At 49.0% G+C, this 27,443-nt stretch overlaps 1 protein-coding gene across 3 annotated transcripts in view; it reads left to right on the forward strand.

The window, feature by feature from the left end:
- TTC28 (tetratricopeptide repeat domain 28) overlaps positions 1–27,443 on the forward strand; it is a 121,601-nt gene that overhangs the window by 82,084 nt on the left and 12,074 nt on the right. For all 3 annotated transcript variants that reach the window (XM_064674810.1, XM_064674811.1, XM_064674812.1), the window contains 11 exons: positions 4,005–4,512; positions 7,090–8,431; positions 8,789–9,312; positions 10,865–10,974; positions 11,192–11,321; positions 11,691–11,909; positions 13,887–14,052; positions 17,168–17,308; positions 23,225–23,369; positions 24,495–24,674; positions 25,726–26,446. In XM_064674810.1, coding sequence (XP_064530880.1) covers positions 4,005–4,512; positions 7,090–8,431; positions 8,789–9,312; positions 10,865–10,974; positions 11,192–11,321; positions 11,691–11,909; positions 13,887–14,052; positions 17,168–17,308; positions 23,225–23,369; positions 24,495–24,674; positions 25,726–26,446 — 4,186 coding nt within the window. The remainder of the gene's footprint in view (positions 1–4,004; positions 4,513–7,089; positions 8,432–8,788; positions 9,313–10,864; positions 10,975–11,191; positions 11,322–11,690; positions 11,910–13,886; positions 14,053–17,167; positions 17,309–23,224; positions 23,370–24,494; positions 24,675–25,725; positions 26,447–27,443) is intronic.

Genomic DNA, 27,443 nt, shown 5'->3' on the forward strand with positions numbered 1-27,443 from the left:
GAAAAGCTGGATGTGACACTGGCACATCAGCCTCGCCTTTGAGGGAGGAAAAAAGGACAAGTTGGAATTTTGATGGGGCACCTTCTGTATTTGGGTGTAAGACTTGTCTTAGTGCATAAATCAGTAGTTCTCCAAGCCGGACTGTGGAGTACTGGTGGATTCTGAGGAAGTGATGAGGCTTAATAGAAGCGTTCCTGTTCCCAGTACAGCTGTGATGAATATGCATAGCTGATCTGCTGGATACAGTTCCACTGCATCTTCAGGGTCAAGCTACTGTTACCCTATGCCCAGAGGGAGAGGGGAAGTGGAGAGAAACAGCATGCAAGGGCATGTTCGATCTCTGATCAGTCCTGATCGGTGTCTGTGTTTGGGGATTATGGCTACCTTAGAGTGAGATACCAGGCTAAGCATTTTCCCATTGTATTTTAGAATGATTATAGTGTGTTCTTATTTAAGCAGGCTGTGCAGTCAGGTGAAGACTTTTTTAAATGTAACATGATTGGGAAATGACCATTCTCTGGCAAAAACGAAATGCCTAAGGAAGGCATCTCTCCAAGTCACCAGGTCCCTATTAGTGGTCATTCTGTGATGCACATCTGCTTAACATCAGACTGCCTTACTCATCTGAAAAACCTGAACTGGCTGTTGCTCCTGAGAAAAAGAGAGCACTTAGGAACCTGTTTCAGAACTCCCTTCTGTGCCTCAGCTCAGTGGCAGAAGAATCTGCTTTCTATTATAGTGATAAATTGCTTAATTGGAGGTGTAAGCAACCCCCACTGTGAAATTTGTCTTTGTCATATATATAAAGCATTGATTTTCTTTGTTTGCTAATGCAAACCCCCCTAGTATGGTGCTGTAGTCTCCCATCACCCTGCCACCAAGCAGAGGTCTGTGCTAGCAGAGCTGGGGTGTGTTTCACATGTGTCAGCCTTGTGCTCTCCCCACCATGTTGGGCCTCTTCTGCCAGTGACGTGGGAACACCCCATCCCTCTTGGCCCAGTGTGTGAGTCACTCGGGGTTCCCACTGGATCCTGTTTTGTGGAGGATTTTATTAAATATACAGTGATGAATTTATCTTCTGGAATCCTATTCCTAACCCCCTGAAGTGAGCCACTGGAGTCCCCCAGCAGATGTTATCACTAAATTGTTCTTAAACACTGCTGTAAGAGCAAGCTCCCCTGACTGCCCCCAGAGCACAGAGAGCACTGATTTTGCTGGAAGATTGCTGCTGCACATAGAACCAACCCCAACCTGGGAAAGCCAGAAGTGCCACAGGGCTCTGGTCATGCAGACTCCAAGAGGATTGAGAAGTGCTGCTCTCAGATCAGGTAACAGTGGAAGCTGCTGTAGAATAAAACATGAGGAGTGTTGGAGCGAAGGACACATCAGAAGGTAGAGGTGGCCTTCCTGCTTTTTCTAGCTGTCTGTGTGAGCCACAGCCCAGAGTCTGAAAACAGCCCCAGCTTTCTAATCAAGTTGGGCTATTTTTTGTCAACCCTTCACTGTTCATTTTCTGTTTCTCTTTTTGTCTCCTTCTACTTATTTTTCTTTTCTGCTTCACTTGCCCTCCTCCCACATCCTGGTTTGGACGATCCAGTCCTGGGCACTCAAGCACGTGAGCCAAATGTCTTTGCATGCCCTGAGAATGGTTGCCAAGCTTGTACCCTTCATTCTAGGTCTTTACTGCGAGCCTGGGCATGCTCTTGAGCAAAGGGATTAGGAGCCCTGGGAATAAACATTTCCAGCCTCACAAATTTTGAATTCCTATCATCTGCTTCCCATTCTAGGAGACATCCTAAAGATTTCTTCCCATGTGCGGTATGAGCAATCTCTGCTTCTGTCAGGTTTTTCTTGTGCACAGACAGTCTGAGATCTGCTGCTTTCCATTTATGCCTCTTTTCCCCAGCCATAGCCCATTTACATCATCCAAGTTTCTGCCTGATGGCTCTGTGCCAGAGCTCATCTCCTCAGCAATCTGCATGCATGGATGTCCACTTTTTTTATTTTAGCAGCCCCAGAAGACACCAGATTTCCTTGACTTGTTTTTTTTTCCAGAAGGATGTTTCCATTCTCTTCCCATTAATACCAGAAGTGCTCCTGCTGCTGGTGGCCAGTCTTTCAGAACTATTTGAGGCTGGATCAGTTCTAATTGCATTGTGCCAGATTTGACTTTGCTGGTGGTGCTGCTGGTTTATTCCAGCAGGCTCGTTGCTCACCAGCAGAAGGGAGCTCCAGTGGACCTTGAGGCCTGTAGGGGGCCAGTATTTTGGTCTGGGCTTGAGCAAGGTGGCTGCATGTATCTGTTTCTTTCAGTTTTTTTCCCTAGTGAGGTTACAAATGACTCAGTACTCTGTGTATATTAACATTCATGAAGATTTTTGTAAAAATGGATTAAAATTCAGAGCAACAATCTTTATGTTGGTTTTGTAGCAGCCTCCAAACAGGCCCCCTCACACCCTGTAAAAGCTTCCCCTCGCTGGTGTCAGCCAAGAAGTTTGGTCACTGCGCTGCTCAAGAGCCGCTCCAAAATGCCCCGAGCCTGCAACCAGTCTGACCAGTATGGAGCAGGACCCCCTTCCCAGCTCTGCCTGTGTCTGCACTGGGAGCAGCTGGTCCAGCCTGTGCCGAGGAGGGGCTGGGGCCACCACCAGTGCTGCCCACTGGGAGCTGCAGCCCTCGGCCGGCTGCTGCCCTCACCCCGACAGCTCCTTTCTGGAGGTTTGGAATTGGGTCACAGCAGCAGCTGGGTAGCAAAGAAGTGCACATGGAGGAATCACACAGGAGTCAGGGTCAGGACACAGGAGCAAGCAGCCTTACTAAGGCAGCAGGTGCGTGTTGGGCAGGAGGAACACGTCCCTGCCCTTGGCTCCTTGCCCTGCTGCCTGGCTGGGTGCTCTGGCTCCGCCAGGTGGAAGGCAGGCCTGTGTCCTAGGAGATGCAGGGGGCAAAAGAATCTGATTCTCAGATAATTTGTCTTGTTAAATACAGCTGTTTTTTGGTGGTAAGAACTCGAGTTTTCAAAGAGCTGTATTTAGGTAAGACGTGCCCAAGGGACAGAGGCTCCAGCTGCTGAAACGCTGTTGTCTTTGCTGCAGTCCCAAGGTTGTGTGGGGCTCAGGACCCTGATGCTGCACAATAAGAACTGTGCTCTTTGGAGCATGGTGTGCTCGGCCAAGCAGAGGCACGGGAGGATGTTGGTGACTGCAGTGGCCTGCTGGTACTGCAAGATAAACTGCAGAGGTATCTCCCTCCTCCCAACTGAGTGATGGCTGCAAGTGTGTCAGTTTTCCAGCAGCAGGTATTCAATGGCTGTTAAGCTTGGAGAGAAGAGACTGCAGGATCCTCATGGTGGCTCAGCCTGCAGTGTGGCTGTGTCCAGTTGGGCACTCTGCTGCTGTCTCTCTGGCACTGCTTTGGCCTCAGTCCACAGGAGTCTGGTGCTTTGATGTGAACTTACGGCGTGAAGAGTGGACAGAGCAGGCATTTGTTTGCAGTGATATCTGCAGGTGACTATCATTATTTATCTGCTTTCCTGAGAGCTGCCATATACAGGATGGTTTGCTGAGTTAGCAGGACCTGGTGTAGGTGTTACAGTAACCATGAGAGGTGACCTGAGGTGTGGCTGCCTATGGAGGAGGCACTGCTTTGTGGACAGCTGGGGTTGCTCACGGAGTGCAGTTTTCTGCAGCAGTCACTCTCTCCATCTCCTCAGTGGTCTCTGCATGTTTGAGGTGCTGTCCTTGCCCTCTGCCAGGTACATGCACACTGCACACTTCAGAGAAAGAGGTAAGCCAAGGCATGCCCTCCCAAGTCAACCCCATACATTCCCGTTGCCTCCACCTTAGCTGCCCTGAGAGGTTTAGAACTGCAGAGAGTTGGTTTTCTAGCAGGTGGTCACATTCTTTCTTCAGGATGGCCTCTTGTGGTTTTGATTTCTACAACTGGGGCCATCCAAGTTGTTTCCATGAACGCTTGTACTTACGTTGCCTCTCTTACCCCTGCAGGCAGCGTCCTCGGCACTGAGCAGTCTGGGCCACGTGTACACGGCCATCGGGGACTACCCAAACGCGCTGGCCAGCCACAAGCAGTGTGTGCTCCTCGCCAAGCAGTCCAAAGACGAGCTCTCTGAGGCGCGGGAGCTGGGCAACATGGGAGCAGTGTACATTGCAATGGGGGATTTTGAAAACGCAGTGCAGTGCCATGAACAACATCTGAAGATCGCCAAGGAGCTGGGGAACAAGCGGGAGGAAGCTCGAGCCTACAGCAACCTGGGCAGTGCTTACCACTACCGCAGGAACTTTGACAAAGCCATGTCCTACCACAACTACGTGTTGGAGTTGGCCCAGGAGCTGGAGGAGAAGGCCATTGAGATGCGAGCTTATGCTGGCCTGGGCCATGCAGCTAGATGTATGCAGGACCTGGAGAGGGCTAAGCAGTATCATGAAGAGCAGTTGCACATTGCTGAGAGCCTGCAGGACCGAGCTGCTGAAGGCAGAGCCTCCTCCAATCTAGGTAAGGCCCTGACATGGAGCAGAGTTTGTCAGGGAATGCTGAGACTATCAGAGCTGCTGCCAGGATGCAGGAGGTCCGCTTTGTGCTGTCTTCTTAGTCACCCCAGTTTCACCAGACTGCCTTAATAAATTAAACAGACCCTTGGCAGATTGTGTGCTGCTGTAATGTATTCCATGTTCAATTATTAAATTCCTCAAAAAGGCACTAGAAAGCACAAACTCACAGCAAAAGGGAAATGAAAAGATAAAATGCATTTGAGGAGCTCTTCAGGAGTCCGAAATAAATGTAATTTTTGCACTAATGCAAGTAGTGACATGGTTTGTTACCTGGCCATTTCTTTGGGAGCTTGTCAGCTGGATATGTCGATATATTGCTGCCTTGTAAGCTGGGAGACATATGGGTCAAATCCTAACTAAGTTTGTTTTCAGAATGTACATATTGAAATACTAGAGCGTAGGAGTCTTCTGTTCTCCTAAGGAGCGGCATTGGTGTGCTGCTGGCAGGCTGGGAGGGACTGAGTTACATCCAAGTGAAGCCCAGTCCTGCTGCTGCTTCACAGCGCCAGATGTTGGATGTGGGAGCGACCAAGGATACGTTTCCATCTCTGCCATGGCTGTGGCAGTTGTGCTGCCGATGCTCCAGCTGTCATTCAGGATGTGTTCTCAGCTGGCTGGGAATGGCAGAGCAGGGCTGGTGCTGGGATAACAAAATATGTGTTTGCTGGCAGTCCCTGAATCCCAGCTCTTGCAGGCTGCCCCACGCGGTAAATTAGCTCCTGTTTCTGCTTGGCAGTTGGCACTTGGTTCATTTGTAGATGCTAATTGTACTCTGATGTTATCAACAGCAGGTAATTGAAAAGAGCTTGATGAATTACTTAATTTCTCTTAGTAGCTGAGTCTTCAAGAGCTGAATAAAAAGATAAGGGAAACTGGGGAAAACAGAAGAGTCCCAGCTTTTTAATTAGTGTTGCAAATCTCCTCCTTTACATAAATTGGGGCAGATTTGTGAGGCAAAATAGGTTTGTGGGGCAAAAGTTCTTGTGGCCAGCTTAGCAATTCGGGACCAGAAAATTCATCGTAATGTCATTATTAATCTTAACAGCAGCTTTGGATTTAACGATGCTTTCATCATGTAATTCCAGAAATTTTCGTTAAGAAAAAAGAGTTTTGGTGCAGTAGAGAATGTTTTTCTGTGTTGGATTTAAGCCTAAGTATAACTTTCAGTTGGTATGCTGACTCAGTCACTCCCCACTTTGTGTTAGAATAGTTCTCCTTGCGTCTGAGTGCGGGGTCTCACGTTTCAGCTGTTATTTGGCTGTATTTTTTGTTTTCTCTGTCAGAGTTAAGTTATACTGGAGAAAGAGAACATGCAGTTCTTGTTGAGACTATTACTGTTGTTTAAAATGCATCCAGTACCAATTAAAAAGTCTTAATTGTCTCTTTCATCTAATCCACATGCAAAACAAAACCTCGTCAAAATAGCCATGCTGACAGGCAAAAAAAAATGTATCTAAATGTGTGTTTCCAGGCCAGAATGTTAGAGTTGGCCTCTTTGCTGAAGCAACAGACATTTTCTGTTTGCATCTCCCTGATGTAGATGGAAAGCACCCTTAAGTGTACTATCCAGTGCTGAGCAGGGCAGACATGGACTGTAATGGAGCCCAGCTGCTGCAGGGCTCAGCAGGGACATAACCTGTGCTCTGGGCCACGGTGAGCAGAAGGTGATGGGCTGAGGATGAGGCACAAGCTATCAGCCCTTCACAACGAGGAGATGTGGAGTTTAACCAGAAATCTCAGGTTGTCAGTCTTTCCAAACACCTAGGCTCCAGAGGCTTTCTAGCCTCTGCAGTTCCCATTGCAATGGAGAGAAGACAGTGCACATTATTAATAGAACACAGTTTAAAGTCTCTTAGTGCTACCTCTTTGCGAGAACTTCTGTGTCTGTCTTCACATGCTCTCCATGTTGCCCAAAGATGCCAGATATTTTCTCTTGAAGCTTTTGCAATTAATGTCAGAAAACATTTGCAGGGCCTCCTTCCGTGGCTTCTGCGCCTCCAGGCCTGTTCATAAGTGTTAACAAAGTAGCCACGAGCACTGTTAGTGCAGTTTTATTGAAGCATAGGTGATACCATCAGCAGATTCAGAGCTCCTGTTCCCATGTCTCATAACAAATGCAAGATGATTCGACTGAAATTGAAAAGCAACTGCAAATGCCATCTTGCTCATTGTGTTGAGTCTGAGCTCTGGAGCCACCAGATATCACTGATGGAAAAAAAAAAAGCAATTTTGTAAGGCCAAACTGTGCAGTTGTTGTGATGAATGTGTGCTTCATGTGTAACATAAAACCTTTCCTGGGATTTTCCTCTTAGAAGCAAAGAGGCAGTTTATTTGGAAGGGCTGTGCCCTGTCAGCTGTGCCAGGGCCACATCTGGCCTGGTGCTGTGGGGAAAGGGATGGGGCTGCTTGGGGTGGAGAGCCAGGGAAAGGGCTGGGCTGCCGGGAGTCCGGGTGTGCAAGATGCTCCAGAGGGTTAGTGCAGGGAACCGTGTTCATTGAGCTCCTTTCTGTTGTTTTTCAGGAATCATTCACCAGATGAAAGGTGACTACGACACTGCGCTGCGGCTGCACAAGACACACCTGTCCATAGCGCAGGAGCTGAGCGATTACGCGGCCCAGGGCCGGGCCTACGGCAACATGGGCAACGCTTACAATGCTCTTGGCATGTACGACCAGGCTGTCAAGTACCATCGGCAGGAGCTGCAGATTTCCATGGAGGTCAACGACCGTGCCTCTCAGGCGTCCACACATGGGAACTTGGCAGTTGCCTATCAGGCGCTGGGTGCCCATGACCGTGCTCTGCAGCACTACCAAAATCATCTCAACATTGCCCGGGAGCTGCGGGACATCCAGAGCGAAGCGCGGGCCCTCAGCAATTTGGGAAACTTCCACTGCTCACGGGGAGAGTACGTGCAGGCGGCCCCGTACTACGAGCAGTACCTGCGCTTGTCCCCAGAGCTGCAGGACATGGAAGGGGAGGGGAAAGTTTGCCACAACCTTGGCTATGCCCATTATTGCCTCGGGAACTACGAGGAAGCTGTTAAGTACTATGAGCAGGATCTTGCCTTAGCAAAGGATCTGCATGACAAGCTGAGCCAAGCCAAGGCCTATTGCAACCTGGGCCTGGCCTTCAAAGCCTTGATGGACTTCAGCAAAGCAGAGGAGTGTCAAAAGTACCTCTTGTCCCTGGCACAGTCTCTGAACAATTCCCAGGCCAAATTCCGAGCCTTGGGGAACTTGGGGGATATTTTTGTCTGTAAGAAAGACATACATGGTGCAATAAAATTTTATGAGCAGCAGTTGAGCTTAGCCCATCATGTTAAAGACAGGAGACTGGAAGCCAGTGCCTATGCAGCCTTGGGCTCTGCATACAGGATGGTACAGAAGTGTGACAAGGCTTTAGGTTACCACACGCAGGAGCTGGAGGTGTATCAGGAGCTGGGGGATATGCCGGGTGAATGCAGAGCACACGGTCACCTTGCTGCAGTGTATATGTCACTTGGGAAGTACACCATGGCCTTCAAGTGCTACGAAGAACAGCTGGAGCTGGGGCAGAAGTTAAAGGACCCCAGCATCGAAGCCCAAGTCTACGGTAACATGGGCATTACCAAGATGAACATGAATGTCATGGAGGAAGCGATTGGCTACTTTGAACAACAGCTGGCCATGCTGCAGCAGCTCAGTGGGAATGAATCCGTGTTAGATCGGGGACGAGCATATGGGAACCTGGGAGATTGTTATGAGGCTCTGGGAGATTTTGAGGAAGCTATAAAGTATTATGAACAGTACCTGTCTGTGGCTCAGAGCTTGAACCGTATGCAAGATCAGGCAAAGGCCTACCGAGGCTTGGGCAGTGGGCACAGGTAAGGAGCTGCACGTGTGTTCAGTGAAGTACAAGTACAGATGGATGTGGTGTGTTACTGATGGGGTGTGTTTGGTGGCCATTGCACACAGGCACAGAGGAGTGAATTAGTCTCTGGGTGCTAAAGACTGTGCTGCCAGCTGAAATAATGAAGCTGATGTTGCTCTGTGCGGAGAAGGGGAAAAGTTTATGGGGTGGCAGGAGGAGCACCGTTGATTTGACGGTGGTGGGGATGTCTCCTGGGGGGAGCGTTCATCTCTGTCTGAAAGGTTTGAGCTGGCCTCCAGGGGAAACAATGAAACATCTTCTCTCAAGGAAATACTGGGAAAATAAACACTGCTGTTTTCTTCCCTTGTAGGGCTATGGGAAGTTTGCAGCAGGCTCTGGTGTGCTTTGAGAAGAGGCTTGTCGTGGCACATGAGCTGGGGGAGGCATTTAACAAAGCCCAGGCCTATGGGGAACTGGGCAGCCTGCACAGCCAGCTGGGAAACTATGAGCAAGCCATCTCCTGCCTGGAGCGGCAGCTGAACATCGCTCGGGAGATGAAGGACCGAGCCCTGGAGAGCGACGCTGCCTGTGGCCTCGGTGGGGTCTACCAACAGATGGGCGAGTACGAGACCGCCCTGCAGTACCACCAGCTGGACCTGCAGATCGCTGAGGAGACCAACAACCCCGCTGGCCAGGGCCGGGCCTACGGCAACCTGGGCCTGACCTACGAGTCCTTGGGCACCTACGAGAGGGCAGTGGTTTATCAGGAGCAGCACCTCAGCATTGCGGCGCAAATGAACGACCTTGTAGCCAAAACTGTGTCTTACAGCAGCCTGGGGAGGACTCACCATGCTTTACAGAACTACTCTCAGGCTGTGATGTATCTGCAGGAAGGTAAGAGGCTTAGTTGTACAACAGAGCATGCAGCGATGGGGTCAAAGGGGTGGAAGGGAGACCTGAAGACGTGGAGGTGTGAAGTACTGTGAGCATGGCACTAAGAGGATGTGTTTGTTAGTGGTCTTTGATGCAGAAGCTCTTGCAGACATCCATAGCTCCTGCTGAGCATCTGTGTGAGTAGCCGTCTGAGGGCTGATACGGTCAGCATGCCATCTCCACTGGAGCCTTCCTGCTGTCCTGTAGACAAAGCATGATCTGTGCCTACCTGGGGGCATCTCAGCTGCCTCAGACCATGAATCTGGACTCTATTTGGCAGAGTCTCTGTGTAAAGGTCATCTGTGCCTGAGCCTGGAAGGTGTAAAACTTCTCTATAAACAGTACTGAATTCCAGGAACTGACTCAGGGAAAACCACAAGGGATCCCTCTGATTCTGAGAGGTCCCGAGATCCTGAGAGGTCTCAAACTCAAACAGATGTACACCTTGCTGGTAGCCACCTGGCTTTTCCTTCTGTGTTCACCTGGGAGTGAGACCAGGTGGGTGAGTGTCCTCTAAACTGTGAGTGAAAACAAGTGGTGTTTGGTAGGGAGGTGAGGGAGGTTCAGCCCAAGGTGTCCCGAAGCCATCTGCCACTGCTGAGCGCTGGGTCAGCGCTGGCCTGGCAGTTGTGCTGCTTCAAGGGATTCCAGCTGATCAAGGTGTGGGCTCTGATGGAGCAGATGAGCAGTATAGCTGGAGTGTACGAAGCTGGAGGCAGAAGGATTAATTACATCAGTTAGTCTGGTTTTCCTGAAACTGACCTTGGCAGGATTCCAATATGTTGTTGGAAGGGGAGAAATGAAACATAGCTCCTTCTCCTGGTGTACCACAGAATTCCTGCAAAGCCTGGGAATGCTAGCTGCTGCTGAGCTGCATGGTGACAGCCAGGGCCCTGCTCCCCAGGCCAGGGGAAACCTGAGGTGCCTCAGAGGAGGTGTCCCTGTTGTCAGCAGGGACATGGTGGAAGCAGGGACAACACAAAACATGCTGCTGGAAGTGAAAGGAGTTCCAAGTCGTTCAGGCCAGGCCCCTGCCCTGTGCTCTGGCTCAGCACATAAGCCATGCAGAGCCTGCCAGCATGCTGGGGAGAGCTGATAGGAAACAAGCCAGTAATGTGTAAAAAGGCATCTTTTCTGGCAGTGTTCCGCAGCTCAGTGTGATTTTGTTTATTTGTGTGGCTTTTAGAGTTTAAAAGCCCTGATAGGGGCTTACTGGGTGTATCTCAGGGGATGGCACCTTAACCTGGCTTAGAGAGGTCTCAGTCTGTGGAAATGTCTGTCTCACTGAGGCACCTCTCAGGCTGGTGCCGATGCAAGGGCCAGCAGCATCTGCCTGGCACTGGCACTGTCCTGCTCACCATCCTGGTGCTGCCCCTGCCCTGCTTGCTGTCCCAGCGTGGGCAGCTCTCCATGGCTGTCCCTGCACAAGAGCCCTGTGGGACTGAGGCTGCAGCCTGCCAGGCTGCCACAGCCCATTCTCCCCTCTGGCACTCTCTCACCGATTCCTTTTCAGGACTGAGACTGGCAGAACAGCTGGGACGCAGGGAAGATGAAGCAAAAATCCGTCACGGCCTTGGCCTCTCCCTCTGGGCAAGTGGGAACCTGGAGGAGTCCCAGCACCAGGTATACCATAGTCTGCCCTGTGCTGAAGGGCTTGTGGCATCCAAGCCCTTTGGGTCATTCCTGTCCTTAAGGAAGGAAATGTCTGGTGTGTCCCAGGAAGGGTCTGAGCCAGACCTCTCCTGCTGGAGGGGATGCTGGCCCTGAATCCTCCTGCCCTCCCAGCCACTGCTTTGTGCTGTGTCTGTCAGGAATTCACTGTGGCTGTTTTCCCTCTCAGCTCTACCGGGCCTCTGCACTGTTTGAAACCATCCGACACGAGGTGCAGCTGAGCACAGATTACAAGCTGTCACTCTTCGACCTGCAGACATCCTCCTATCAGGCCCTGCAGCGGGTGCTTGTCAGTCTGGGTAAGAGGTGCCTTCAGATGCTGAGGCTGAACTCAGGCTCATGCCACGAGTTGCAGGGAGCCATTCACAGTTCATCCTTTGCTCCTGAGCTGTCTGGCACTGCACAGCATTTCTGTGCCAGGGCAGCAGTAGGGGTGTCCAGCTTTGCTTCCTCCATTAATTTGCCTTTCTGTGACTGGTTGTGTTATCGCCTGCAGCAAAGCTGATCTGCAGGACTGTATTCCAATACAGAGACTGCTCTTTTGGGAAATAAGTGACTCTGCTTCCCCAGGTTTCATTTGGGATTGGGATAGCAGCTGTCCCTGTCCCTGCATACAGCACTGCAGACCACACTTGTATCAGATCTGAGAGATGGCTTTGTCTTTTTAGGCCACCACGATGAGGCGTTGGCAGTAGCAGAGAGAGGACGAACGAGGGCATTTGCTGACCTGCTCGTGGAACGTCAGACTGGGCAGCAGGACTCAGATCCCTATTCTCCAGTGACCCTTGACCAGGTCCTGGAGACTGTGAATGGCCAGAGGGGACTTGTTCTCTACTACTCATTGGCTGCAGGTTATCTGTACAGCTGGCTGCTGGCTCCTGGGGCAGGTGAGCTCCTCTGTGGACAGGAGAGCCTGGGAACAGGCCTTACAAAGGGAGAATTGTACCATTTGTAGCTAGAAATTAATTTGGGAACAGTGTGAATGTAGGAAGGAATAATTTCTGTCTAGTACCTTAAAGCAGAATAGACTAAAAACTGTGGCATAGCCACAGCAATAATGACACAGAAGTGCTTATTCAGGGCTTTGATTTCACCTGGAGATGGAAATGTTTCAAGTGTTTAATATTTCCATTTTTCAACCTCCTTCTGTATGTATTTCCCACAGGGCAGAGCAGAGCAGTAATGAGATTCCAAGTATGTTGGCTCTGTGAGAATCTTCTATACATAAGAATCTCTAGTTTAATTATATTTTTATGCTTTATCCTTCTAAAGCTTTTGACATTTATTCACTGAAGTGGATTGCAGAAAACAGAAGGGCATCCCCACTTCCTGATATGCCATTGAGCTGCCTGATCCTCACATGAATGTGGAAACACTTATCACAGAGGAGCAAGGAGGATTAATTTGAAGAGGATTGCTTTTTGCAGACAGCTGTTGTTCATTATCTAATAAAGCGATGACTGTAAATTTTGATGAGTTCTTTCTGGATATAATTTAATAATTGCAGCCCTTCACCACGACAAAGCTAAAGAGATAAAACGCACTATTTAGATTGCATGAAAAATGCTTCTGGAAGGAAAGCAAACACTCACACATGCCTGACTTAGATGAGTTGAAAGACGTTGGAAGAGCCACTTTTTGGGGGTAGTTTGTAATGTTGCATGTCTGAATGTAAGATGGGGTTGTCCTGCTGTGCATCCAGTCACTAATTGGCTCTTCAGGCCTGCAGTTTGCACAATAAAATGCCAGTAATTCTACAGTATCACTGTCAAAATGAGCTTATTAAAATTATACGGGTCAAGTGTAGGGTTTGCCACTGGTCTTCATGATCAGTCTCTTCCTTGCCCACTGGGTCTTGTAGAAAAGCAGTTGCAGTCTTCAAGCCTGTGGGTTTGTGAGGTTCTGTCAGGTGATGGGAAGGAGAGGGGCTGTGGTGGGGCTTCAGGAGTTCTGCTCAAGAAGCTTTGCTGGGAGCTCCTCAGTAGTGACTCCAGCCTAGCCATGGTGACCTCTTGTTCATTGATGCAGAGAGCAGCTTCAGTGACAGCCCAAGGTCGTTGTCCCACTGAGGTGGAACCCTCAGAGCCTCTTGGCTGTTGCTGTGTTTGCTGCAGGAGGAGTTGCTTTATTCTTTGTTCCTCTGCTCTTCCTAACTGGTTTAATAATTGATGCTGCCAGGGCATCCAGAGCAGCCTTTTACTGTTGATCACAGGCTGCAGAATTAATTACATCAGGAAGCATAGACCAGTCTGAGGGGAGGAAGGTTTTATCTGCACTAGTAGTTGAATTCTCAGCAAAACCAGCCTTTATCTGGTTTACCCATTGTGGAATGCTATCTTTTAATAATTTACTGTGCTTTAATCCATCTTCTTTCTTTTTATAGAATGTATTTTCATGTATATGAGTGAAATGAGAAATCTGTGTGTGATGTGAGGAGGTTCTGCTGTAGTAACAACACTCTTATTCAGCATTTGAGCCTTGTGTGTTCACTTAATGTCAGAAGCTGTTAATAGGTGTTTTTCATGTGCATCTTTTGAAATGTGAATTACTCTGGTAGGGGCTTGTATGAAAGATCTGGTTTATAATTTATATGAGTGCTGCAGTAGTAAAGGCATTCTGAGCATCTCGTAAAAGCTCTGTTCTGCCTTCGTACCTTTGGGCCATTATCTGCAAAGAACAAACCCAGATTTTAAAAGCAAGGTTGGAGATGCTGGAGAAGCCCAGCGAAGACCTGGCACAAAACACTTTGCCCCAGTTGTGCTGGAAATGCCAAATGCTTGGGGCCCTGCTGTCTTCTTAGACATCTGCTGGCAACACTGTTTCCTGCCCTGCAGAAATAACCTCCTGATTCTGGTGCCTTGCAGGAATTCTGAAATTCCATGAGTATTATCTGGGTGACAGCCTGACAGAAAATGCTGGAGACTTCCATGAAGCCAACAGCGTGACCCTGCAGACACTGACAAACTCGGCACTGGAGCAGCACATCTCCAGCGTGCGGGAGGCTCTGGGAGTGGATTCCTACTATACCCGGTGAGTTGGGATGGGGGGGTCTAACATCCTGGTTTCCACTCTCCCGCCTGGATTTGTAATAGCCTGGGGTGAGCTTACTGGCTGAGAAGTCTGAGAACTGAGAGTCAGAAAGAGGCAATTTTTCAGTGCAGCAACAAAAAAATGGCTTTGTTTTTGTATCCATGGCTATTTTACTGGCAAGCAACTCTATATACATGCAAATAAGGTCTGAACCCATGTACTTGGTGATGAATGTATAGATTGGATGAGGAGACAGGTGCCATCTCTGACTGTATATGCACAGATTTCATCCTGCTTACAGTTTCCAGTGTAATTAATTCTATTCCAATGGTTTGCTTTGAAAAACTGCAAATACCATAGGAACTCCACCCCCCACAGTATGTTCCCATTTGTCTATGGCTGAGTAAATAATTTAGAGTGAATTAATCCATCTGATGAACATCAGCAAAGAGGGAAGAACCTTACTGCAATCCATTACTCAGATAGGTCCCACAACTGTGTTTTCTTATGTTTTTATCCTATGGATTTATCGCAGGTCAGGTTTTTCTGCTTATTTATACTCAATCTCATGATCTCTCGTCATGTTTGGTTTGTTTTGTTGATTTCATGAGTATGAAAACAGTTTCTATGCTGACCTTTACAAGTAGTTTTTCTCTGAATGCTTCTGTCTGAAAAGGACAGTTGGCGATGTCCCTGTCCTTGTGTGTTCTTTGGGAATGCCATGCGCAGGTATCAGTTCATCACCAGGATGTGGCATCAGTTCACCTGGTTTTGTAAGTGAACCTTGCTGTGTTGTCATACATGGCTTGACTTGGAGTGTGTTAGTAACACACCAGCCGTGTGCAGGCCTAGTTCACTGCGGGTGCAAAGCGAACGTAAATGCTGAACGTGTGGCTGATTTCTTATCCAGCCTCTGGAATTGGAGGAAGTGAAGGCACTGGATCTTTGAGGTTATAGCATGTTTTAGTCTTCTTTTAAACTGTTTTCCGTTTTTCTGCAGCACTGAGATGTGTGAGCAAAGCAGTTCTGTGATTCAGAAGGTGACATCCAAGCCCACGTGTTGATCGTTGAGTCTTACCCTGCAGACAGGCAGATACAGTTTTCAGTTCTGTTAAACATTTGTCACCACAGATTCTCCTCCTGGCAAAGGCAGTCCTTCAGTCTTTAGGTTCTGGGATGAGTTTCTAATTTACTGAGATGTCAGCTTCTTCTTCACTTTTGGTGATAGTAGGGGTATGGTTTTGGTTAAGGATGCTGGAGAGGAAGGGGTGCACACGGGATGTCTCATCAGGACTTCGCTTTGGTGTTCGGTTCCACACTGCTGGAAATGGTTCCCTTCAGCTGGTCTAATTAGACTGGAAAGTAATGCATTCTTAAAAAAAAAGAAGTGTGAGGGATTTTAAAGCATGGTTGAACTCGTGTTAGGACAGACTCCACTCTCTTTAGGGAGAGCATGTGACCTGCTTTCTTGAGTTCATGAACTCAGGACTTTTGCCTCTTTAAGGAGCTGCAAATACCCACTGTGAGTGTTACTCCAAACTGTGCCAGGACTCAGAACTAAGCATGCCTGCAGCTGGAGAAAAAATGTACAGGGGGCAGCTGTTGACAATCTTCCCCTCCCTTTTTTTTTTTTTTATTTTTATCCCCCTGTCTGTGCTTCAGCTAGCCCTGTTTCAGTGTTTGTGGAGTGATTGACTTTTGTCAGGACTTACCAGAGTATAAGTCACATTGACCTGGAAGTACACTGACAAAATATCCATACGGCAACAGAGGGACAGCTCTAGTTGCCTGCACAAGTATGTGCTGTGTGTTCATTTAATTCCTGTGCTCTTTATTGGGAAACATACCCTTGAGGAGTGGCTCCAAACTGTCAGGAACCCAAAAGGAAACAGAAATGAGATGCGAGGAGGCTTTGGTAGGTAGCATAGTAGGTTTAGCTTAAGTGTACAAATGTGATGTGCCATTACTGTGGTTTAGGAATGGTGCTCCCCAGTTTAGTTCTCTCACTGAAAGAGAAGTGGGCTCTCCCCCTCTCTGCCTCTCCGCCTGGGGGATGGAGAGGAGAATTGGAGGCACAAAAGGTGAAATTCGTGGTTGAGATCAGAACAATTTACTGGAAACAGCAATGAAACAAGAAAACTAACAGTAACAGCAACAATATTAATAACAGAAGTGTACAAAAAAGAAAGTGATTCACATGCAAAATGCTCATTGAGCCCAACGCACAGGCACACCACCCCACTGCTGCTCCTTCCGCCTCACTTACTCACCAGGAAGGAACCCCTTCTCCCCAGAACAGTCGCTTTCCCCTGCCTATGGCATGAGGTGATATAGAATAACCTCTAGGCCATGCCCTCTCCCAGCTACTGCAGAAATTAACCCTGTTCTGGCCGAAACCAAGAGAGCCATATAATACACAGATTATTTATTAGATTAAAGGTTGTTAAAAATGTACCTACAGCATTTGTGTTTGCCTTCTGCTTTTAACAAAGAAGAGAAAATGCTAACAGTTAGATGGAAAATCTGGACTGAGAAGATTAGGTATTAATGTCAGGAGAAGGGAAATTTAGAACTGTTGGGCTGTTTCTCTGTATTGCTGCTGCACTTGTGGCATTGACAGAGGAGATAGTTCTGTGCTTTCCCTCTTTGTATAACAGGAGTAGCAACACAGCTCCTTCTGCTATGTCACACTGCCAGTGAAGGAAGCATGCAGAGCTTGGAGTTATTGTGGAAATCTGAGAAGGATATTCTCACACATGTTCTTAGTCAAATCAAGGGCTGAGGTGGTGTTTCCTGCAGACTCAGTTTTTCAGTGTTGTGCTACAGCTTTAGAAGTCCCTACCTGCAGTGCCTGGATTTTGGGTCCTGCACTTCCATCCATGTGTGCCACTCATTAAACCTTTAGGAATGCCTGGAAGAGGAGGATACGCGGCTGGTACTTACTCTTTTGTGTGCCTGACAGAAGGAGGTGACCAAGCCAGAGAAAATTTGGCATTAGCATTTGGTTGAGGTTGTGTTTGAAAAATATTTTCTCTCAAACTGGCCAAGCATTTTTCATCAAGCTGTTGTTCTGTCTTGCATCAATGACCCCTTCATCTCGCTGTTCGCCTCGCAGAGCCTGTGCCAGCAGCGAGACAGAGAGTGAAGCTGGGGATATCATGGACCAGCAGTTTGAGGAGATGAATAACAAGCTGAACTCAATGACTGATCCAACTGGCTTCCTGAGGATGGTCAGCAGGAACAACATGATGAACAGGTGAGAATGCAGAACTGCTGTGGGGATCAGCAAGCAGGAGGCATCCTGGTGACAAGCTTCTCTCTAAATTGCAAGTTAAGGTGCAGTCAGTGCCAGTGCTCGAGGGGAGAGCCAGTGAGGACTTGTCCCAGTTGTAACTGATGACTGTCCCAAGGAGCACCCCTTCCATATTTGCTCTTTTCCTGGCCAAACGCTGGAATTGAGACTGGGAAATTGCAGGGGAGCTCTGTCCTGTCCCTGCTGTGTGTGAGGTGTGGGGCTTGGAGTTCTCTCCTGTGCACTTGTTATGGAAATACTTGTTTCTGTTGATCTCAAGCCTTGTACCGATTAGCTGGGAATAAGCTGTGTTTCCAGAGTTACAGGACTGTATTATCTGCAGAGTCTCCACTCATTTTCTGCCTCTTACAACTTGTTCAGGTCTCAGCCTCTCACATGACTGTGCTGATGAGGGCTTAGAGCAATCATTCGGAAGGAAAATTGAAGACAGAATTTTTCCAGTGTGGAGAGGGGCTGCGTGATGCGACCCAGGGTTGCTGGCTGGATCTGTGCTCCATTGTGGATTGTGAGCACAGGATACCCCAGGCCTTTCTCAGCTGGAAAAGCAAATGCAATCAGCCTGCAGCATTGTGAGCCACCACTGGAGCTTGTGAGCTGTCACAGCATCCCCATGGAACTGGGAGCTGCCTGCTGGCACCAGCAACTGGCCTGGTTTTCTTTCCAGAATCCACATGCGTATTTGTTCAAGCTGTTGCACTGATGAAGGTCTGTGAGCACTCGCTAGTTTTGGATCACACAGGCAGATCCCCAGAATTGCTGACATGCTTTGCTAGTTCATCAGGCTTAGAAGGACAAGAGATTGCCCATCTGATTGCAGGGGAAAGTTGGATGTGATTCTGCTCCAGGGAATGCTAATCCTCAGGAGCACTGCGGAGGCCAACCATGCAGCATCTCTGTCTTTCTGCTCCATAGGAGCCACGTGCATTACTTTGAATCCACACCCAGGAGCTTACCTCAGGTGTCTTGTCAGGTTTGCAGCTCTTAGGAGAAGCCCAGAGATGGGGCAGCTTGGGCACTTAACTAAAAGCACCCTCAAAAGAGCATCAGGAGGAGCAATAGAAGCTGTGATGAACTTATGATGTTCTTGCCGTGAGCACTGAGGTGAAGAGATGAGGAGATGTTGCTGGATGGCCTCCCTGCTTACCCCTCTCACTTCGCTCGTGGAGGGGGGGCATACTGGGAGCCCTGGGGGCAGAGCCAACACTGCCACATCTGTTTGCACCTGGTTTGCTGAGCCCTGAATTCAGGGTAAGTGCTGCGGTCCTGCCCAAGCCTTTGAATGTCCTCCTTTAATGTCTGCTCCAGCTTCACAGGTGAGACACCTGGAAGCTACACAGTCTAGAGGGACACTGTAGGAAACATTAACCTTATAGCCTCTTGTTGTACTGCTGATTCCTAATAATTAAGCTGTATAGAGTGGTGTGGTTTATGGCATGCAGCACACTGAGCTTGGGAAAACAAGGAAACAACCTTGCAAGAGCCCTGGAGCTTCGGGATAGAAGCAGATGAGCATCTGTGTAGAAGAGAGCAGGGTGAGAAATAAAATGGGATCAGGCAGTACTTCTGTGCACTGGCCTAGAGCTCTAACAAGGAACTGTAAGCTCTTAGACTTTAATTAAGCAACAGAATGCAGTGGGTACCTAGAGCACAAGCTGTGGTCTTGCAGCTCCAGACTCCAGCTCCCCACCTCTGAACAGCCATAGCTGTTCTGCCAGCTGTGCTGGAGTGAGTTCGTGCAGCTGTGGGTAAGTGCTGAGCAGATTTTTGCTGCTGTAGTTCTTCAGAGGATGGTAAAACTGTGGCCAACAAGCAGCAAGTGAAGGTGTGGTGTCTGTTTGCTTTGGCTTCTGCACTTCAGGGGACGAAGGCAAGTGGGGCCTGCTTAGAGCTGAGAACGAGAGCTTGTCTTCTCTACTGCCAAGGCAGGCCCTGCACTCCTCACATGGGGCCTGAATGCATGTTCACATCTTGTGCTTGCGTGCTGGACATCCTCAGGGGAGCTTGCATGGCTTGGGGCCAGTGCAAGCTCCCTCATGCACAGGAACTGCACATGCTCTTAAGGTCCCATGTTAGAAAATGAGGCTGTGGAGATGCTGGGACTGTTCGGAGCCATCCAGTTTTTGTGTCTGGTGAGACATGGGTAACTGAAGGGAAGCCCTTGATTTGGCACAGGAGCCCTCTGGCTGCTGTCATCAGGTAACCTGGCTTTTAGGGAGAGAATAGTATGATTTTTTGGCAGTTCTGCTTAGGAAAGCAAACTTGGAGGGTTGGCAGTTCACTTAAGGAACTTCTGGGAAAAAAATGGACTTCAGAGGAGGAAGAAGCACTGAAGAACACTGCAGTGATCTCAGTACTGGGAAACAGCTGTCTTGAGCTGAGAATGCCACCGATACAGCCACCAAGATAGTCACAGTGGCTCATGTCTTACTGCAGCTTCTATTTTCTCTGCTCCTTGGGGCAGGCTGATTGGGGTCATTGAAGCCTGTTCCTGGCCTCAGGGGCCTGATGTCTTGCCTTGGAGAACCACGCAGCTGATTCCCTCTGGAGAACCGTGCAGCTGATTCCCTCTGGAGAACCGTGCAGCTGATTCCCTCTGGTGCAGAGGGACGGGGGTGTACCTGGGGGGCTGGCTGGCCCAGGCAGATGGGACAGCAGTGGCTGGGGAGTCCTTTCTGTGCCGATTCTCTGCCATCGGGGGTGCGGTGATGTAGCTGCTGATGCACAGGCCACCCTGGCAGAGACTGCTGGGTGGGCTGTGGGTTTTGTGCAACCACTGCTGGGTTCTGGGGATAATTGCAGATCCTTGAAAGTATCCACAGGGAGCTCATATCTGACTCTTTTCTGGAGCTTCCCACAGCTTGGTACTGTGGGTGTGTCAAGGCCCTGAATGTGGATTCAGGGCTGCATATTTAGGAAGAGCCTCTTTGAGGAAGTCCTGAAGCTGTCAGACCACTGCAGCACCAGGCCTGACTCCCAGCCCTCCCAATGGCCATGCTTGACCATGAGGGATATTTGACTTGTCCAGAGTCCTAATGAATGCTAAGGCAGGAGCAGCTCTGTGCTGGTTCTGGGATGAATCCCTCCTCCCTTCTTAGGTTCCAGCCGCTCATCCTCAACAGGCAGAGCCATGCCCTGTGAGGCTGGCGGTCAGCCAGGTCGGTCTGACCCATGGCTTGTACAACATGGGTTTCTCCCTCATTCTCTGAGGCTTTGCTTTGTTCCTGCATCTCCAAGACAAAGGGCGGGAGCAGAGCTAAGGCAGTACACGCCGACAGCCCTGGCTGTTTGTGCTGTTTCTCTGCTTGCTGCAGGCCAGGCTGCTTGTACAAAGGGTTATAAATCAGCAGCGCTGCAGAGTCTGAGCAAAGGCTTCCAAACAAGAGATTTCACTGTTTAGGCATCAGGGGACCCTCTACATTGCCAGAGCAAGGTAGAAATCATCAGTGTGGCATCCCAGAGACAGCACCAGTGCTCTGTAGAAGGGGTGTTCGGTCAAAGGAGTCCAAAGTCTCCCCCTTGTGACATTGAAAGGATCTGGACTCAGGTGCCTGAGAAGCCACCTGGAAAACCTTTTGTTGGCTGCTTTTGGAGGAAAGGGTGGGCTGGCCAGTGCTCCCAGTGCCACAAAAGGTCTGTCCATCCTCCCCTGTGAATTTGCTCACTCTTTGTGTACACACGCACATGGGCAGGAGATGTGAGAGATTTATGGTGCTCCCTTGGTTTTGTTCTCATAAAAAGCAGTCTGAGTGGTGGAGGAATAAATCTAGAGCCGCTTGGCTAGGAAACCAAGATGCAGGAGGGCTGTGCTGATTGGAGTAATCAACCCTCTATTCCCTGCATTAAAGGAATGTGTGACAATCACTTGACACAGGTGGTGGGGCTGGCGAGTGCTGCCTGCTAGCACCTAGCTGCTCAGGGGGGTCAGGGCCCAAGGTCCTTGGGGACCACTGGGGTACCCCTGCACAAGTTTTGTTTTCTGATCTGATTTTAAAATCTGCGCTCCATAAAGCTGAGTCCAGCCAAGCATGCATGGCTTGTTCAGGTGCTGCAGTGAGGTGGGCAGAAGGGTCCAAGGGGAGCAGACAGTGCAAGCCTGTGCTGGTCCTGTGTTTCACAAGTCCCCCAGGCGAGTTTTCAGCATCTCTAAGCAGCAGCAGCAGCAGCAGCATACTTGTGCTGTCACTGGAATCTCTGGGTCAGAGGGTATGGGCAGGCTGACACCAGGCTTCTGTTGACATTCTGAAATTACTCCTGTGTGCCCATAAGATGGAAATTCCTTGTTAGTGGGAGGTAGGAGCATAGGAGCATTTTTTCTTCAGAGAACTGTAGGTTTTAGGTATGATATGAGTTGGGTCAGGAGGCTGGTTGCTGCAGCTGAGGAGAGAAAGAGGGGGAAAAGGGAGGTTTCTGAGTCTGTGTGTTGTGTGTGTCAGAAAGGGTTGGGGTATGTCCTGAGTCTCTGGTTTGTCAGTGGGAGAAGCAGTAAACTGGAGTGCAGTATTTTTGTTCTCCTTGTCTTTTCCTCCCTGTTGGCTTAATCTGGTAATATGAGGAGACAGTGTACCTGAATGTGTGTGTGTATATCTGCCTCTAGCAAATACACAGCTATTCATTTACCCCATTGAGTAATGTAACTGTTGGATGCTGAGGTTTATTTTTATTTCCTGGATGTGCAAATGCTTTCTCCTTTTATTTCTTTTCTGTGTTGATAGCCAAGAATCAATCCAGGCAAAGAGGTAAAACTAAGGAAGAGAGACAAGGCATTTCTTCAGCGTAAACGTTCTTAAAGAAAGGACGTTGAGACCAGTGCCCTGATCGAGAGTGTAAGTCTGGTCATGAACCAGGGAACTAGAGCTGCTTCTCTGTTGTGAGGATTGGCAAAGGCACACGGTGTTGGAAGGTATCCGAGAGGAGAAACAGCTTCACAGAGACCAAGGGAAGCTTTCTGTGTGCAGGAGCGTCAGACATGATCTGGACTGGGATTTCATCTAACCCTCTTGTGAATGCATTTGGCACTTTGAGGACAGCAGGGCATGTGTTGCCTCATGGATGGCCTTTTATGTTTGAGATTGTTGTGTTCATTGCTGGACAGCCCCAGTGGTGACTCTGGTTACACTTCAGACCTTGCACTGCCATTGCTGTTCAATGTTCTTTTTCCCTTCCTAGCTTTCCTTTGAGGCCCACCTGCTAAAACTTTCTGGAAAGTTACCCTTTCCACATAAATTGGTTGTTCATGGCCCCAAGCCAAGGATAACATTTCTGGGGAGCACAGCTGCTGGATTAGTGAGTCCAGAATGGGGCAACATCATTTCCTCAGCAGGGCAGTAACTTGTGGCTGCTGATGCCAGGAGAGCACGTGCAGAGCCCTGGGGGTATGTCGGGAATGGGTGCCAGATCAGCTCTCGACGCTGACATTCAGAGCAGTGGCAGAAGTGCAAAAGTGATGTCTTGTTGTTTGCCTGTTGTATTTCCTTTGGTAGCACGCTAGGTCAGTTGGTGCAAAACTCAAGTGCAAATCCTGCCGTGACTGTGGTCAGTTGTCAGTGCATCTCGTGCCTGCCTGCGCACAGCTGCTACGTGTGAAGGAACAACTGGGAGCAGCACTTCAGGCACTGGAGTGTGCAGAGAAACTCCATAGCAATGTCATAGGCTGTCTCCAGCTGGTTCATACTGCCATTAATATCACTATTTGCTGAGGTGTGAAGCTGAATGGGAGACTCAAGCCCTCCCATGAAGCATCTTACAGAGCAGAGTCCCCTGGACGACAAGGCCTGGCTCATGTCACTGTTAGAAGTCAGGGCAGCCCACAGTGGAGCTGGGATTCCTGCAGCTAACCTCTCCCTTGGCTTTTGCCCACAGGAGCTGCCAGAGCATGACCAGTCTGTTCAGCAGTACCATGTCTCCTGTTAAGGATGGAACATCCTCACTTCCAAGGAGGCAGACTTCCTTCACCAAACCCCCACTCCGTGCGCTCTACGACTTATTGATAGGACCCATGGAAGGAGTAAGCCTTTGGCACAGACACTTACTGAAATCCTCGCGGTGTGGGACAGCAAGGATAGACAGTTTGGGGTGGTATCTGAAGCGTGGTGGTTTTCACAGAACAGTCTGAGTTGGAAGGGATCTAGTCCTGCATACAAGATCCTTGTCTCCATCCTTCAACAAGCACTGCAAAGTCAGCTTGCCTTTGGGAAAGTCAGGCAGTCTAGACAGAAATAAAAGGACACTATTTCAACTGGTTTTCTCCAAACCAATGCCAGTTTGAGGATTGGATCTTATCCAAGTGTGCTGAAAGTTTCATCTTCAAATGAGTGGTTTGCCTGGCCAAGCTGTGGCTGCTGCTTAAAGGTGTAGAATTGCAAAAAGGCAGCAGATTTCTAAGCAGGATAGTCCTTTTAGGCTTTTTTTTTTTTTTTTTTTGGTGGGCTGCAAGTGTTTAAGCTGGAGCAAAGTTTAGTGCTTTGAAGTTACTCTTTCCTGGGGTGATAATGAATTGGTTTTATGATACACTAGCTAAGTAAGAGTGAAATTCTACAGTTACATGGGACCAGGAGCAGTTGTCACTTTTTGTGCCCAGCTACATGTTTCTTTTTGACTAATCTCTCTGCTTCACTTCTCCAGCCATAAGGTCTGTTGGTCACTCTGGGTTGATGATGATGTCAAGTGTCTGGAAGTACAGGCCATGGACACAATCTGTCTGTAGATTGTTCTTTAGAGAAAATGGCTATTTTGAAATCCAGTATCAAAAAGAATATTCTCTGACAAAGGATAAGGTGATGATAATACTGACAAGATGTAGGAGGTTGGGGTTAGCCAAGGTTTCAGGCTGGAGTGGAAGGAGCTGTGGTGCTGTGGTGAGGCTGGGCCCACATGGGCTGAGGCCAGGATGGTGACCCTGAGCCTGCGGGTCAGTGTGCTCGGGCTTGCTCGTCTCAGTGGGACTGGTGGGGCACAGGTGAGCAGCAGTCCAGCTGCACAGGTGTGCTCACCTGTCACACAGAGCATGGCTCTGATGTGGATGTTTCCAAACCTGATGTGGGTTCAGACTAGGGCCTGATGCTGGGGAAGTGCAGGTGGGGGCACTGGTGGAGTGAAAGGGCCAGACTGATTCTGTCTCCTTTTTCTGCAGGGTTTGATGCATTCCAGTGGGCCTGTTGGCCGCCACCGTCAGCTGATCCTGGTTCTGGAGGGAGAACTGTACCTCATTCCTTTTGCTCTCCTGAAGGGCAGTTCATCCAACGAGTACCTCTATGAGCGCTTCAGCCTCATCGCAGTGCCGTCCATCCAGTCGCTGAATCCCAGCTCCAAGGTCTGACATTACTTATGAAACCTCTCTCACAGAGCCTCTCCTGTGGTTCCAGCACATGCTCAGAAAGCAGCAACTCTGTCCTGGTGTGCCAGACACAAGAACAGAAACCACAAACAGGCTGCCCTGCCAAGGTGCTCCTGGGGCTGAGGAGCACAGTGAGCACCACAGCTCTGAAGTAGGTTCTGATATAGTTCCTGCAGCACAAAATCACAGCCCTAGGCATGCCAGGAAGGACAAGGGGATTGGATCATTTGGATATCCTCCTCTAAAAGATCGCACGTGCTGGGCATGTAATGACGTGGCAGACTGCAGAGGTGTAGGTGTCTGTGCTGAGCTTCCCTGCCAAGCTGACTGTCCTGCCACATTACTGATATGGTCACCTCCATTTTAGTGTTCTGAGTGGGGAAGGCCATTGATGTCTCAGGACACTGAAGCTGTGAGGCAAAGCAAATACCACAGGGGAATCCTGCAGAAGTATCTTCATGCAGGGGTTTGGCAGCAGCATTTCTAAGGCCCTGGTCTCTGGGAGAATGCCCCAAGTCACATCTGCTTTTGCTGGGCAGTGTTTTGCTGCATGTCTTGGCTTGCCCTGGGTTAAACGCAGTCAGTGGAACAGCAAAAGAGTCTGAACTTTTTTATCATTACTGCTGTTCTGTTCAGAAGTCGCTGCTGGCAATGGTGAAGCTGATCCTGGAAATAGAGGTGTGAGGAACCACTTAGTGAGTGATTACAGGTAGTGTTCCCATAAAGTGGGAAGCTGGGATTTGCTTTATGCTTTTAGCTCTGCTGCAGCCCTCAGAGGGACCTGGGCTGTCTGTTGCTTTCTGTTGTTATCTGTCTGTTCACCCAAGATGTGGGGATACAAGTCCTGACCAGACTCAAAGGAGGTGTTCCTTGAAATAAACAGAAGAAACTAAAGAAACACAAAGTCTTCCTGTAATTAGGAGAACCAGACTGTCTGTTTAGATCCAAAGGGACAGGATATTTTATTATCAGCATCATAAAAACCAGATCTTTGAACCCTATTTTCTTTTTCTCTTTCTCTGTGTAGTCCCATGTGAGGAAGAATACTCCTTCTTACTCCAGTTCTACCTCAATGGCAGCTGTCATAGGAAATCCCAAGCTCCCTTCAGCAGTTATGGACAGGTGGCTGTGGGGACCTATGCCCTCTGCAGAAGAGGAAGCATATATGGTATCTGAGTTACTTGGCTGCCAGCCCTTAGTCGGCAGTGCATCAACAAAAGAGAGGGTCATGAGTGCCCTCACTCAGGCAGAATGTGTCCATTTTGCAACCCACGTCTCCTGGAAGCTGGCTGCTTTGGTCCTGACACCCAACAGTGACAGCAATCCAGCCAGCAGCAAGAGTTCTTTTGGGAACCCCTACACAATCCCAGAATCTCTTCGGATGCAGGATGATGCCAGTGATGTGGAAAGCATCTCAGACTGCCCTCCTCTTCAGGAGTTCCTGCTTACAGCAGCTGACGTCCTGGATCTGCGGCTTCCTGTCAAGCTAGTGGTTCTTGGCTCTTACCAAGAGTCCAGCAGCAAAGTCACTTCTGATGGAGTCATTGGCTTGACAAGAGCATTCCTGGCAGCTGGGGCTCAGTGTGTGCTTGTGTCACTCTGGCCCATTCCTGTGGCTGCTTCCAAAATGTTTGTGCATGCCTTCTATTCCTCTCTCTTAAACGGGATGAAAGCCAGTGCAGCCCTCGGAGAAGCGATGAAAACCGTGCAGAGCAGCAAGCAGTTCTCCCATCCGGCCAACTGGGCAGGTAGGAAGAGTCTTCTTTTGGACAAACCAGATGTGGGGTTTCTAGAGAGCTGCCAAACTGATTGAGCTAAGAAATGAGCAGTGCTGGCAGGTAGGTGGGAGCAGTGTGTGCCCTGTGCTCTCCTAGAATTCAGCCCCTGTGTCTCAGACCCCGATTCAGTTGAGTGTCGCTGTCATGGGACACATTGGCATCTTACTATGCACAGTAGGTGGGTATGAATTTGATACAGTTGGAAGCAGTTGTGAGGTGAAGTGTGCTTCATGACTGGAAAGAAATAAAGTGCAATACAATGACTCATTCTCTATGTCTGAAATCTCCAGGGTCACGTTTCCTGTGTCCCTGGAATGGAGTTGACTGGAGCACACATATAGGACTTTTTCACAGAGAACATAGTGACACACTAACTGGAGGCAGGAGCAGTACTGCTGGAAGCTGCAGTAGCAACCAGGAGCTGTGATTTCTGTGACATAAACCTCATAGGGCTTATTCCTTTGGTCTTTTTAGGAGAAAGGTTCCCTTGCTTCCACTGGGAATGTCTCAGCAGTGTCAGCTCCTTATGCAGTGCTGGTGCTTGCTCCTTCTCAATTAGATCTGTGCGTTGAGATTTGAAATGACAAAGTCTTGGAGTTCAGCAGTGCTGTTACAGGGGTATCTACAGATAACCTAATTTTTTTTTCCTAGCACAAGGCCTAGTTTTTGAAAGCTGCATGCATTCCCCAAATGGATTTTTGCACAGGCAGTAGAACCATGTTCTTTAGCTGTGGTGAACATGGCTCTGGCATGAACTGCACCTGGCTGGAGGAGTGGGAAGCTTGCTAGAGCTTGTTAAAGTGAGTCAAGCTGGCAGTGATTTCAGGCACATTGAGTCCAGCATTAGGATGTGGTTCAGGCAGCACCAGATGGGAGCTGAATTCAGGTTACTGTGCACAGTTCAGTTGGGATTTTATTTTCCTTCCAAGATTTTTCTGTCTCAAAAGAAAGGAGCAGTAGAATACCC

This window comes from Pseudopipra pipra, chromosome 18 (assembly GCF_036250125.1).
Source record: "Pseudopipra pipra isolate bDixPip1 chromosome 18, bDixPip1.hap1, whole genome shotgun sequence".
Lineage (NCBI taxonomy): Eukaryota > Metazoa > Chordata > Aves > Passeriformes > Pipridae > Pseudopipra > Pseudopipra pipra.